This window comes from Arachis ipaensis, chromosome B8 (genome assembly GCF_059453495.1).
Source record: "Arachis ipaensis isolate K30076 ecotype BB chromosome B8, ASM5945349v1, whole genome shotgun sequence".
NCBI lineage: Eukaryota > Viridiplantae > Streptophyta > Magnoliopsida > Fabales > Fabaceae > Arachis > Arachis ipaensis.
This window is the reverse complement of record NC_142443.1, coordinates 14,874,924-14,889,756: the sequence shown is the minus strand read 5'-3', so window position 1 is coordinate 14,889,756 and position 14,833 is coordinate 14,874,924. Positions and strand designations below refer to the sequence as shown.

Below are 14,833 nucleotides of genomic sequence, written 5' to 3'. Positions count from 1 at the left end.
AACAGCTCCTATAGCAAAATCACTAGCATCACACATCAATTCAAATAGTAAATCCCAGTCAGGAGGAGCTATAATAGGAGCATAGGTAAGGTTTGCTTTCAGAGTTTTAAAAGCATGCAGGCATTCAGCATCAAACACAAAGGGAACATCAACAACCAATAGGTTGCTTAGTGGCTTAGCAATTTTTGAAAAATCTTTTATAATCTTCTATAAAATCCTGCATGACCCAAGAAACTCCTGACTGCCTTAACATTATCCGGTGGTGGTAATTTTTCAATTACCTCCACCTTTGCTCTATCAACCTCAATCCCTTTACTTGAAATCTGGTGTCCAAGAACAATACCCTCTGTAACCATAAAATGACATTTTTCACAATTTAAAACAAGGTTTGATTCTTGACATTGTTTCAAGACCAGAGATAAATGCTTAAGGCATGAATCAAAAGAATTACCAAAAACAGAAAAGTCATCCATAAATACCTCAATAAACTTTTCAACCATATCACAAAAAATTGAAAGCATACACCTCTAAAAAGTTGGTAGAGCATTACAAAGTCCGAATGGCATTCTTCTGTAAGTAAATACTCCAAAAGGGCATGTGAATGCTGTCTTCTCTTGGTCTTGAGGGTCCACTGCAATTTGATTATATCCAAAATATCCATCTAGAAAATAATAAAAAGCATGACCAGCTAACCTCTCAAGCATCTGATCAATGAAAGGTAGGGGGAAGTGATCCTTCCTTGTAGCAGTGTTGAGCCTCCTGTAGTCTATACACATTCTCCATCCTATGACTGTTCTTGTAGGAATAAGCTCATTCTTTTCATTCTTGACCACTGTCATCCCTCCCTTCTTGGGAACTACCTGTACAGGACTTACCCAAGGACTATCAGAAATAGGATAAATAATACCTGCTTCCCATAATTTCATTACCTCTTTTTGGACCACCTCTTTCATTGTTGGATTGAGTCTCTTTTGTGGTTGCACAACTGGTTTAGCATCATCTTCAAGAAGGATCTTGTGCATACACTTGGTTGGACTATTCCCCTTCAAATCACTAATGGTCCACCCAAGAGCTGTTTTATGGCTCCTGAGCACTAAAATAAGTGTCTCTTCCTCTTCAGGCTTCAGGAAAGAGCTAATAATCACTGGATAGGAATTATTTTCACCCAAGAACACATATTTCAGAGAAGGGGGAAAGGTTTGAGCTCAAGCTTGGGGATTTCCTTCTCCTTTATTGGCGTGTTCATCAGCTTCTTTTGGGGTGGGGAATCATCAACTTCAACTAATTCATACTCCGAAATAGGATCCAGAATGTCATCAAGTACCTCAGCTTCCAGTACCTCTTGAACAAGTGGTTCAACAACATCAATTCTCATACACCCTTCAGAATCATTAGGGTGCTTGAAAGCTTCAAAAACATTAAGGACCACATGTTCTTCATTTATCCTCAGGGTTAATTCACCCTTTTGCACATCAATCAGAGATCTATCTGTAGCTAAAAAGGGTCTACCAAGAATAATAGAGAATTTTGCATCCTCTTTCATGTCTAAAATAACAAAATCAGCAGGAAAAATAAATGGTCCTACTTTCACAAGTAAATCCTCAACAACACCGACAAGTAATTTAATAGAAAGATCAGCAAGTTGAAGAGAAATACGAGTGGGTTTTACCTCCTCAATTTGAAGCTTTTTCATCACTGAAAGTGGCATGAGATTGATGCTAGCTCCAAGATCACATAAAGCTCTTTGAATGGTGACATCTCCAATGGTGCAAGGAATCACAAAGCTCCCTGGATCTTGCATCTTCTCAGGAATGTTATGTTGAATAATGGCACTGCATTCCTTGGTTAACACCACTGTTTCTTGTTCCTTCCAATTCCTCTTGTTAGTCAAGAGCCTCTGCAAAAGGAATGATTTGTAACTTCTTGAAGACTTCTAAAAATTTAGAAAATTGCTTGTCTTTGGAAGCCTTCTGAAGCCTCTGAGGATATGACATTTTTGGCTTGTATTCAGGAGCCTTTGGCAATGTAGGATATGTGTCAAGAGAGTTTAGGAATGGGTTGTCTGCACGCTTTGGAGGGGCGTGCTCTACTTCTTCCTTCTTCTCCTCTGGAGCTTCCTTTTCAACTAACTCCTCATTGACCTTGGTCTTAGAACCAGCCACTTTACCACTTCTCAATTGAATAGCCTTGCAATCTTCTCTTTTGTGTTCACCACTATATCACCAGGAAATGTATTTGAAGACTTCTCAGGCATTTGCTTGCTCAAAATTGGCCCATTTGCACCTCCAAGTTCCTAATGGAAGCTCTAGTTTTCTGCATAAAATTCTTCATCATCTCCCAATTATGATCTTGTTGGGGTTGAGAATTTGCCTGCTGAGGTGGTTATTGTTGATGAGACTGAAATTGGCAGTTATTATGATTATTCTGTTGGAAATCGTCCTGAGAATTATTGTTGAAATTCTGAGATCTCTGAGGTTGGTCTCTCCTCCCAAAATTTGGGTAATTTCTCCATCCTTGATTGTAGGTTTTAGAGTATAGATCATTGTTGGGATTTCTAGGACCACTCCCCATGTAATTGACATATTCAGAAGAGGATTGAGCATAATCATAGTTATCATTTTGCACAAAATTACCTGTCATGTCATAAGGGACTTCTTGAGGTGCATTCTGAGTGTTGACAGCCGAAACTTGCATTCCACTCAGCTGTTGAGTAAGTAGATTTATTTGCTGAGACATAAGCTTGTTCTGAGCAACAAGAGCATTAACCTCTTCGACTTCCAACACGCCTCTCTTCTGAGAAGTCTCAGAGTGCAAAAGATTCCTGTTGGAGGAATATAAGTATTGGTTATTAGCAACCAACTCAATAAGCTCAATAGTCTCCTCTGGTATCTTCTTCATGTGCAAGAAACCACCTACAGAATTATCCAAGCGCATCTTAGACATTTCACATAAGCCCTCATAAAAGATATCCAGCTGAGTCCATTTAGAGAACATGTCTGGAGGGCACTGCCTAGTAAGTAGCTTGAATCTCTCCCAAGCTTCATAAAGGGTCTCACAATCTTTTTGTCTGAAAGTCTGAACCTCCACCCTTAACTTAGTCAGCTTTTGAGGTGGGAAAAATTTAGTCAGAAATCCAGTGACAACCTTGTCCCAAGTATCCAGACTCTCCTTGGGTTGAGAATCTAACCATAGTTTTGCTCTATCCTTCACAGCAAATGGGAAGAGCATGAGTTTGTATACCTCAGGATTTACTCCATTGGTCTTCACTGTATCACAAATTTGCAGAAAATCAGAGATAAATTGATTTGGGTCTTCCTGAGGGAGCCCATGATATTGGCAATTTTGTTGCACAAGAGTAACTAGTTATGGCTTCAGCTCAAAGTTGTTTGCAGCTATAGGAGGCACCACAATACTTTTTCTATAGAGATCTTCATTAGGAGCCGTGTAAGAGCCAAGCACTCTTCTAGGTTGCTCATTTCCATTCAGATTTGCCATATTGGCATTAGCAGCATTATTATGATCCATAATGGACTCTGCAGCCTTGTAAAGTCTTGCTTGTTGCAAACGTCGTCTAAAAGTCCTTTCAGGTTCAGGATCAAAGTTTAAAAGAGGTTCTTTGTCCCTGTTCCTGCTCATAAACAGACAGAAGACAAGAAAAGATGGGATTCTCTACATCAGAGTGTGTAGAGAATTTCCAGTGAGGTAACCTGTATAAAGAAATAAAATAAAAACACTAAATAATTAAAGCAAAAAGTTCGAAAATTATAAATAAAATTAAAGTGAAAATTTCAATTTTTTTTTAATTTAAACAGAGAAATTAAAATAAATAACTAGGTGACACCAAACTTAATTTCAGAAATAAAAAAAATAAAAATAATTGATACGAAAATTGAAAATTCAAACTAAGAAGATAAAACAAATAACAAGACAAATGAAATGTATGCAACAAACATAACGAAGCAATATGAAATATAAAAAAAGCAACGAAAATAAAGAAAAATAAAATGAATAAGACAAAATAAAGGCTTTTAAAAATTAATATATAAAAAAAAAAGAAAATTAAACTAAACGGGAATAAAACGAAACGAATGCAAGGGGGTGGGTGTTGTGAACGAAAGGAAACAAGTAAAGAAAAAGAAAAATAAAAAAAACGAAAATGAATAATACTAAATAAAATTTAGTAAAAAAAAATTATCTAATGTAATAGTTTTTTTTTAAATTTGAACAGAAAAATTAAAATAAATAATTAGGTGACACCAAACTTAATTTTAAAAATTAAAAAAATAAATAAATAAATTAATAATATTAATGAACTAGAAAAATAGAAATAAAGAAAAAAAAATGAATAAAGAAAACGAAAATAAAATAGAATGAAATGAATAAAATATATATATATATATATATATATATATATATATATATATATATATATATATATATATATATATATATATATATATATATATATAAAAGAAGGGCGAAACCAATGAAAGTAAAATAGAAAATATAAAAAAAATTGACCTAAAAAAACAAAAAAAGAGGACGGGGGCAAGGGACGTGCTAACGGAAAGAAAGATAAAAGGAAAAAAAAGATAAAAAATTAAAATTAACAATAATAAAAAAATTAATTAAAAAAAATTATCTAATCTAAGCAATCAAATTACTAATAGTTGTCCATCACAGTCAATTTCCGGCAACGGCGCCAAAAATTTGATGTGGAATTTATAGTCCACAAACTAACCGACAAATGCACCGGGTCGTACCAAGTAATACCTCAGATGAGTGAGGGTCGATCCCACGAGGATTGATGGACTAAGCAACAATGGTTATGTGATTTACTTAGTTAGACTAACAAAATGATGTTTAGAGAGTTCAATTGCATTAAACAGTAAATCAGAGAATTAGAATAGCAAACAGTAAACAAGTTGTGAATTCTATATAGAGAAATAGTTAAGGCTTCAAAGATATCTATTTTTCGGATTGACTTTTCTTACTAACTATTTTAATCATGCAAGATTTAATTCATGGCAAACTATATGTGACTAAACCCTAATTCCTTAGACCTTTTTAGGCTTCTCTAAAATTCATCAACCGCCAATTCCTTGGTCACTTAATTCCAATTAGAGGGTAAAGTTCAATTCTAGTTTATATGCCACAGAAATCCTAATTACCCAAATATAAGAGGATTATATGTCACGTATCCCGTTAAGTCCAGATAATTAGAAATTTAGGAGAATATGTTTTCAAGCTGTTGTTCAAGTAAAGAGCTTTTCCAAGTTATACAAGAACTCAATTAGAAAGAGGGTCATACTTCCGTTCCACCCAAATTCATAAGATAAAGAACGAAAACAATTCTTGAATTATAAATCAGTACATGAATCAAAATAGAAAAATAATAGTATCAATCCATACAATAGACAGAGCTCCTAACATTAACAGTGGAGGTTTAGTTGCTCATGATTCAGAGAGAAAACTAGGATTCGTAAAAACTGTATATTGCGGAATCAGGTTCAAGAGAAGAGATGAAGATTCCTTTTATATCATTCGCCTTCTTCTCTTTTTCTGTGGAAACTCCATCAAATCTAGCCGAATGCTACCTAAAATAAATAGAATTGCACACGACTCAAAGTAGCATCCATAGTGGCTAAAAGATAATTAATTCTTGGTTAAACTCAACAAATTGAATGCAAATTCACTAGGAAAAGATAGGAAAGATACTCACGCATCAATCTCATTTATGCTTGCATCTCATTTTTTCTTTCAATACATGGAACAGCAATGGTACTAATGTAGCTAAAAATGAAAATTCAGCTAGACTAATAATCGAGACCAATCTAAAGGTGGTATCTTTTCCTAATACCTCCTACTAATTGTATCGTCCTTTCTTCTATATTATTGATAAGTAAGTAGATCTCAGAGTTATGGGCACAATTCCAAATACTGAAACCCCAAGAAAAGAAGCATTTGAAATAACATCACCCCCATTTCACACAAAGAAACAAGAAAAGATCTCTACATTTCAAAGTAGAGGCCTAATGTAATTATCTGCTGCTGCTCTAAATTTGTCACTTTGCAAAAAATCTGGGGGTATTCTCTGCCAAACGAGATTCAGCAAAGAATGAACTCAGAATGAGCACCACATATCAGTAGCTGAGCACTACCACAGCTGCAGCAGAATATAACCAAATGTTAAGAAATTTAGAAAAAAATTCGAGTTAAACCCCAAAGTGGTCCCTGAGATTCACGATTTGCACCAATTTAGTCCCTGACTTACCAATTGCACCATTTATGTCCCCGACTTTGTTAAAATTGTACCAGGGTCGTCCCTCCCCACATCTCCAGTCAAATTGACTGCCGCCGGTAGTGACATGCCGCTGAGATGCCACGCTGGGTGCCACGCTGGATCACTTTTGGCACTAAAAATATGGATGGATGGAACGGCATCATTTGATATACATTTAGAAACAAAACCCAAATAACCCATGATCACTTCATCTTCCTCTTCGTCTTCTGAAAACCAAAACAACGCACCATGAAGTCCTGAGTTGTGGGCACTGTATAGGGTTTGAAGGTTGAAAACGTTTTGTTCCTTGGAGTTTGCTGTCACTGTGATAGTTTTGTGCAATCGTTGTCGCTGACGGAAGGAGAAGGAGTTCATCGGGAGCACACGAAGGTACGTCTGAACTCGCAAAAAATAATACTTTTCAACAAAAAAATATGCATCAATGTCTGTTTTGTTGAAAATTTGATTTTGGTTGATGAAAGTTTAAAGTTTTTCATTATCTGTTAGGGTTTTTGTGGGTGGTGGAGAAATTTTTTCCATACTCTGTTTCTAATGCAATCTTAGTTGGGTTAGTTGATGGGTGTTTCTGGTGTTTTGTATATGATTGAATGTCAATTTTTGTTTTTGCATGTGTGAATCTGATTGTTTGATTCCTGAATTTGGTTTTTTGCATAATGCAGATGGATACTTTGATGGATATCATGTTCCATCATGGGGGAACATTTAAAAAAATGATGATGGAATACTAGTGTACTCACCAGATAACAGAAATTGCTTAGGAGATTTAGATGAAGATACATTGGATGTGTTCTTTGTAAGGAACTATTACAAGGAGCTTGGGTATGACAACATAATTTAGTGTTGGTGGCTGCCTCCGGGGAGGAGTTTAGATGGTGGACTGAGGGCTCTTACATGTGATGGTGAGTTAAGAGAGATGTGTTTTGCTGCACAGAAGAATGATGGAGTTGTTGATGTGTATTCTGAGCATGGGGTGTCCACACCAGAGGTGATTGCAGGGAAGGAAGTTGTAGTATGGCTTGATGATACTTGTAAGGGAGACTTGGTGAGCAAAAAGAACACTAGTGAGGGTCCCAAAGCTGATGGCAACACATCAAACCCAACTACAGAACCGAATCCCATTCCAAATGCAAACCCAAGCCCCAAAAACAATCCTATTCCAACCCCCTGAAACCAACCCTGTCACTATTCCAAACCCCATTGATGATAACACAACCCCCAATCCAAATTCTGCTAGGGCTCATGACAAACCCATTCTGAAGCCCAATTCTAAATCAAAGCCCAAGCCTAAGTCAAAGCGCAATCCAACATCCATCTCCAAACCCAAAATGACTAAAAACCCCATTCAGAAGCCCAACCCAAGCCTGAAAACCAAGCTGAGAGAGACTACCAAGGCATGCTCCACAGCAAAAGGCAAAGGCAAATCAAAAATGAAGTCCAAACCACAGTTCTTACCTAAGAGAATTACAAGATCTCAGGCTACTGGAACATATAGAAGGTCTGCTAATAAGGGCAAGAAATCTCTTCATGTTGACTTAACTGTAAATGATGACTCCAGTGATGATAATAGTTCAGAGAATAGTTCCTTTAAGCCAATCCAAGAAGACAGTTCTAGCAGTGAAAACAATGCAAGTATGTCCAAACTGAGAAATAGGAAACTAAAAGAAGTCAAGAGAGGTGCATATGCTGCTGCTAAGACAAAAGAGAACATAATGCAGCCAGATGATGCATTGGTTGAGGATGTGTCAGATAGAGAGGTGGACTTGGGATTTATAGGAACTCCAGGGGTTGTTGATGTGTATGAAGCACTTGACCCAGGTGCAGAGTCTAATGGTGCTAATTCTTGGCACTCAGCGGAGATGAAGACTCCTCCTAATTCAGAGGATGACCTGCAATCTGATGAGGACTCAGATGAATTCCCAATCTTTAGAAATATTGCAAGATTCGGTGAGCTACAACTACAAGTGGGTATGAAATTCAACACCAAGTATGAATTCAGAGAGGCTGTAAGAGAGTATACTATCCAAGAGGGGAGGAGAATTAAGTTCAAGAAAAATGACAATATTAGATGCAGGGCTGTGTGCAAGGTGAAAGAGTGTCAAGGGACTGTGACGACTCATGTTGGCAGATCAAAACTTTCAACGACGATCATACTTGTGCAAGGGAGAACACCAACAGGGCTGCTAATAGGGCTTAGATTGCTAGTAAATTAGTGAAAAAGGTAAGAAAATACCCCAATTTCAAGCAATGCGAGGCTGCTGTGTACTTCAGGACAAAGTGTGACCTTATACTGAATAGAAATTCCATTGCAAGGGCACTGGCAGATGCAAGGAATGTAGTATACGGGGATGAGAAGGCACAATATGCAAAGCTAAGGGACTATGCTAAAACTTTACTGAAGACCAATCCTGGATCTACGGTTCAGATCTGTGTCGAACCTCAACCAAATAGAGAGGTCATATTTGATAAGATGTACGTCTGTTTGCATGGTTGCAAGATGGGATTCAAGGTAGGTTGTCGCCCCTTGATTGGGCTTGATGGGGCATTTCTGATAACACAATCTGGAGGTCAGATCTTGGCTGCTGTGGCACAAGATGCCAATCATCACATTTACGTGATTGCCTGGGCTATAGTTGAAATAGAGAATACGGATACTTGGAAATGGTTCCTGGAACTGCTTCATGCTGATCTTGGAGACTACAAGACTAACGGATGGTGTTTTATTTCTGATATGCAGAAGGTAATGTTACCTTTCATATGCCTTTAACAATCTATGAGTCTCTGGATTTATGATGAACTGTCTTGGAATAATGGTTGTTACATATAGCTGGATTTTGTATGTATGAGGTTGCTTGTGGATAATATGCACAGTTAATTATATCCAAATAGCAGTAGGGACGAATCGTGCATTTTACACCTAAATGAAGGGACTAAATTGTATAAAAATGCGAAAGTCAGGGACTATATTAGGGTCATTAATGTAAACTCAGGGACTATTTTGTGGCACAAAAAAAGTGTGTACATCACTTTTTTGGTTCTGACACATAGTGTACCAATAATGTCTTGCAAGGTTTAATTCATGCTGTCCAGGAGGTGATGCCAAGAGTTCACCACCATTTCTGCGTTTGGCACCTCTGGAGGAACTTCAACAAACAATGGAAGGACCTTGAGTTGAGGGGACTGCTTTGGGAATGTGCCAGATCAACAACATTTCAGGATTTCATTGATAATCTGAACAAGATTAAGAGGGTGAACGAGGAGACTTGGGCATATCTCAACAAATGGCCTAGAGAGTCATGGACAAAGTTCTAGTTTAGCCATAAGCCAAAACTGGACAACATTTGCAACAATGCCTGTGAGGTTTTCAACGCAAGAATCAAAGAGGCCAGAAGCAAACCCATCATCACATTACTTGAGGAGGTGAGAATGTTTGTGATGAGAACTATTGCAAAGAATAAGGTAAAACTGGAAAATCATGTTGGCATACTCCCCCTTATAATTCAAAGTCGCCTAGATAAAATCAGAAAAGAATAAAAAAACTGGATGCCTATCTGGACCGGTGATGAAGACTATGAAAAATTCGAGGCTCATGGCCATCCAACAAACATGGTTGTGGATCTAGGAAAAAGACTATGCACTTGCCAATTCTGGATGCTGACCGATGACCTTTATCAATCTCTTTAACTTAATCACTAATATTTGTGTACTTTGATGACTGTGATTGTCTTACTCTATATTTTTGTTACTAACTGTAGGCATTCCTTGTGTTCATGCATGTGCTGCCCTTGCAAGGATAAACAAGAGGCCGGAAGACCTTTGTCACCAAATGTGTACTATGGAGGCATACAACAAGACTTATGCCCATCACATTAACCCTCTTCCTGGCCAATCATTGTGGGAGAAATCCATGTACACTCAGCCACAGGCCCCTAACATTAGGAGGAGGCCTAGAGCTCTGACAAAGAAGAGGAGAAAAGATGCTGATGAGGGGAACAGTGGTAACAAGAAAGCCAAACCAAGTGGAAGTTTGAAAAGGATTTTGAAGCCATTCACATGTAGGTATTGTGGGGGGCATACTAAGAGAGGGTGCTCAAAAAAGAGACTGGATGAAGTAGCTGCTGCTGTTGCAGTTGCAAAGGCTGCTGCAGATAAAGCCAAATCAAAGGCTGCTTTAGAGGCTGGCCCTCAACCTCATACTGCTGCTTCTGCTTCACAGGCTGGCCCTCAACCTCAAACTGCTACTTCTGCTTCAGATCTTGGCCCTCAACCTCATACTGCTGCTGCACCAGTTGATAAACCTTCTGTTGTTGAGATTGAGATATCACAACCAAACTATGAAGGATCACAGGTAATACAGTTCTTGACGTCACAACATAGCAAAATATATTTTTGTTGTTATCTAGGCTCATGTGTTGAGCTATTTTTCTGCTGTAGAACATAGCAGGATCTACTGCACCTGCACCATCAAGGCCGGAGAAGTTGCTCACCAAAAGGAAGAGCTCACCACCATCTCAACCCATTCGTGTGGATCCAATGCAAGGAGCCAATGAGGCAACATCTTTTAGATTGGCCAATTTTATGAATTTTGTTCCAACTCCCAATTTCAGAGCACCAAGGAAAAAGAACAATTGATGACTTTGACATCAGGATGTTTAGGACAGTACTTGATTGTTTTGTTAAAGGCAGTTAATAGATAGTAGCTTTGTGTAGGTTGCTTGTCAAAACTTTTGTATTGCCAGCCTTGATATCTTAGCTGTGGAACTTCTTTTGTTCCTTTAATGTTTGCTACTCAGATATCTTTATCTTTGCTACTCAGATCTGTAATTATTTCTCTTTATGATAACTAGTCTATCAAAAACAGGGCATAATATAACTGAAGATAAAAAAACCAACTCTTACTTTCATTCATGCATGAACACATTACATACAACATAACATTGTCAGAACTTCAATGTCATAACCAATACAACAACTACAATGAACAACACCACTATGCCTAAGAATTGTATCATACATTTTTGAGTCCTCACTTCAGCTTCCAATTTTCCAATCCTCCAGGCTAAATTGACTCTCACTTGCTCATTGTCAACTGCAGTTGCATCCACTCTTCCTTCATGTTCCTCTTCTTCTTCTACATCATCAGCCCAGAGAAAAAATTCACACCATGTTTTGCCCCTAGTCTGAATATGAGATATGATAAGAAGTAAAGAACAAAAAATCGCTAAACAATTTTTCTTACCAAAAACTCACATTGTAATTCGGACAACCGAAGAAGGGCTTATCTGGGTTGGTATTTGTTTTGGACCAACGAAGTACGGGCCGACAGCCGCATCCACAGTGCTTTGGCACCCGCGACGGTCTGGTCCAACTCCGCGTTCTCGTTGTCAATCGTGTAGAGCTTCCCTGACCCTGGCTCGGACACCCAATCATGGTTTTCATTTTAGTTCCACGAGTAACAAAAAGGAAGCAGGAGAAGAACATTGTTGGGCAGAGACAAGAAGAACGTTGCTGGGCAGAGACAAGAAGATGAAGAGGGATAACGATGTCATGCTAGAAAATAGGGTTAAAACTAGGTAAATGGACCAGATTGGGTCAAACAGTTTCAATTGCCACCTCAGCTAGCCGTTATCTACGCCAGCATGGCATCTCAGGGCCATGTCACTGCCGGTGGTAGTCAATTTGGCCGGAGATATGGGGAGGGACGACCCTGGTGCAATTTTAACAAAGTCGGGAACATAAATGGTGCAATTGGTAAGTCAGGGACTAAATTGGTGCAAATCGTGAATCTCAGGGACCACTTTGGGGTTTAACTCAAAAAACCCTAAACCAAATATCATATTAGAACAAAAAATAGAAATTTATAAAAATCAGAAATAATGAAGAACCAAGAAAATCAAAACAAAAAATCAAATTTAAAAACAAATAATCAGATCAATGAAAAATTTGACCAAATAATTTACCACGCCGCTGCGAATGCTGAAGGTGGTTGACGGAGGTGCGACAAGTGAGGAAGAGAGAGATGGCGGCGCGACGACTTCAGAGAGGGAGACGGCAACGTGACGGGTGCTGAACCATGGAGGGAGGAGTGACAATTGAGGGTTTGCGATACAGAGTGAGCGTCGACGGAGGGTTTGCGATAGGGAGTGAGCGCCGAGGGAGGCCTTACCAAAGTGAATCACCGCCGAAGGAGGGATAGGGGTTTACAGGAGAGACGGAAGGAGCGCCGACGCAGGGAGCACTGACAGAGGTGGAACCTACGGAGGGGTTGCGAGAGAGGGTTGGAACGAGGTTGACCAACGAGTGTTATTGGGGGAGAGAGTAAGAGCACCGGTTATGAGCTCTATGTTAGGTGAAGATCGCCATCGCCGTTAGGGTGATGAGCTCAGCTTTTCACTTTTCAAGGCATTGTTAAGAAGAACTGTGTGTGTTTCGAAGAAAGGAAAGAGCGTTGTTAGGGCATTGTTGTGTAAAGAGTAGTGGAAACTTTTTTTTTAGAACTTTATGGCCACGCTTTTAAAGCGTGCCGAAAGAGTTAGAGGAAATGGCCACACTTTAAAAATGTGACGATAACGAAACCATTTTGCCATGCTTTTCAAGCGTGCCGGTTTCCCTCTATGGCCATGCTTTTTAAGTGTGGCAAAAAAAAAGCGTGGCCAAATTTCAAATCAGTGGCCACCCCCAAAAAGCGTGCCAATTTTTCAAAAGCGTGACAAAAAAAAGCGTGGCCAAATCACAAATCAGTGGCCACCCTCGCAAAAGCGTGGCCATTGACCACTTTTGGGTACGCTTTAAAAGCGTGGCAAGAAAAAAGTGTGCCGACAGGCCTTTTTTCTTGTAGTAAGGAGTTGGAAAACGTGCTAGAAGACGCATATGGTAGGGAGGAGAGTTACTAGAAAGAGAAGTCTCATATAAAATGGCTGAAGGAGGGGGATAAGAACACTAAATTATTCCACCAATCCTTTCAATCCCGGATATGGTGTAATAAAATCTGAAAATTGGAACGGAATGATGGGAGCTTTGCTACCTCTCGAGTTGATATAGCCTTAGTTTGCAAAAGACTATTTTAGAGATTTTTTTCTTCTACCAACTCAACCGATCTGGAATTAGAATTTGAAGACTTTATTGCCAAAGTAACTCCAGCCATGAATAAGAGACTTCTACGGCCATTTTCCTTAGAAGAAGTCAAACGGTCTGTATTTAGTACTAGTGTGCACGTTGAAAGTGTACCGAGTGATGATAGGTTCAGAGCGAAGTTCTTCCATTACTACTGGGACATCATGGCTGGAGACGTGTTTCAAGTAGTGAGAAGCTTCTTTATTAGAGGTAGAATACTAAAAGGTTTCAATCACACACAGATTTGTTTAATCCCAAAGGTTCCGAATGCTATAAACATGACACAGGTCAAGCCGATTAGTTTATCTTCTGTGGTTTATAAATTTATTTCTAAAGTGATTGTTCATAGGCTACAGAGTATCATGAATAAACTAATTATTCCTAATCAAAGTGCTTTTTTAAAAGGAAGACTAATTAGTGATAATATACTTATAGCTCATGAATGCATGCACTATTTGAAAACCAAGAGGACGGGCTTGAATACTGAAATGGTCATAATTGATATGAGTAAAGCTTATGATAGAGTGGAATGGCATTTTTTATGGTTCATGCTTCGAAAGTTAGGATTTGATCCTAGATGGATAGGTTGTATTCAGGAGGTGGTGACTACAGTTTTTTACTCTATTATTGTTGAAGGTCAACCTTTTAGTTTTTTAAGCCAAATAGAGGAATCCGACAAGGAGACCCTCTTATCACCGTATCTTTTTTTGTTTTGTGCAGAAAATTTATCCTTTTTGTTGAACAAGGCAGAGCAAAATTGTCTCATTTCTGGTGTCCAGATCAATAGAAGATGCCCTCCCATCAATCATCTATTTTTTTTGCGGACGACTCTATCCTATTTAGTAAGGCCTCGGAGGATAGTTGTTCTAATATCTTGGAGATCCTTACTTTATATAAGAGCTTTAGTGGTCAAAAAGTAAATTTAACTAAATTAGCTGTGTTTTTTAGCAATAATAATACCTTGGGAAAAAGAGAATTGCCTTGGCTAATAGGCTCAACATTAGACACATAGGAGCACAGGACAAGTATTTGGGGCTTCCTTCAACGGTTAATTGGTCGAAGAAGGAGGCATTTGGGGCTACTAAAGAGAAAATGAGACAAAAGATCCAGGGCTGGAAACGACACTTATTATCTACGTCAGGTAGACATGTGCTAATTAAGGCAGTCGGGGAGGCTATTCCTATTTACACACTCTCTTACTTCAGGCTTCCAAATAATTTAATTTGCGAGATTCACAGTATTCTCATCCAATTTTGGTCGGGGCAAAATGGCACAAAAAGAAAGATGGCATGGATTAGTTGGGACACTATGTCTAGACCAAAGAAGGAGGGTGGCCTTGGTTTCAAAGACCTGCGAGCTCAGAACCTAGCGCTACTAGCTAAACAATGCTGGAAACTAGCTGCGCAACCTCAATCATTA

At 38.6% G+C, this 14,833-nt stretch overlaps 1 protein-coding gene and 1 non-coding gene across 2 annotated transcripts; both read left to right on the top strand.

The window, feature by feature from the left end:
* Positions 1-2,992: 2,992 nt before the first annotated feature.
* On the top strand, positions 2,993-3,096 carry LOC148547275 (small nucleolar RNA R71). The gene has a single exon (XR_015897954.1). It is a non-coding gene; the product is annotated as a small nucleolar RNA R71 (small nucleolar RNA).
* A 4,839-nt stretch (positions 3,097-7,935) lies between these two features.
* On the top strand, positions 7,936-10,933 carry LOC148547274 (uncharacterized). The gene is made up of 3 exons (XM_088495368.1): positions 7,936-8,168; positions 10,175-10,649; positions 10,736-10,933. The coding sequence occupies exons 1-3, from the start codon at positions 7,936-7,938 to the stop codon at positions 10,931-10,933; spliced, it is 906 nt and encodes a 301-aa protein (XP_088351494.1).
* The last annotated feature ends 3,900 nt before the right edge of the window (positions 10,934-14,833 follow it).

What these genes read in the sequence shown, in the direction of transcription:
- LOC148547274 (XM_088495368.1), top strand. Translation starts at nt 7,936, where the DNA reads ATGTCCAAACTGAGAAATAGGAAACTAAAAGAAGTCAAGAGAGGTGCA. An exon ending in CACTCAGCGGAGATGAAGAC is followed by an intron (nt 8,169 to 10,174) that starts TCCTCCTAATTC and finishes CCATCACATTAA; the next exon opens with CCCTCTTCCTGGCCAATCAT. An exon ending in CAAACTATGAAGGATCACAG is followed by an intron (nt 10,650 to 10,735) that starts GTAATACAGTTC and finishes TTTCTGCTGTAG; the next exon opens with AACATAGCAGGATCTACTGC.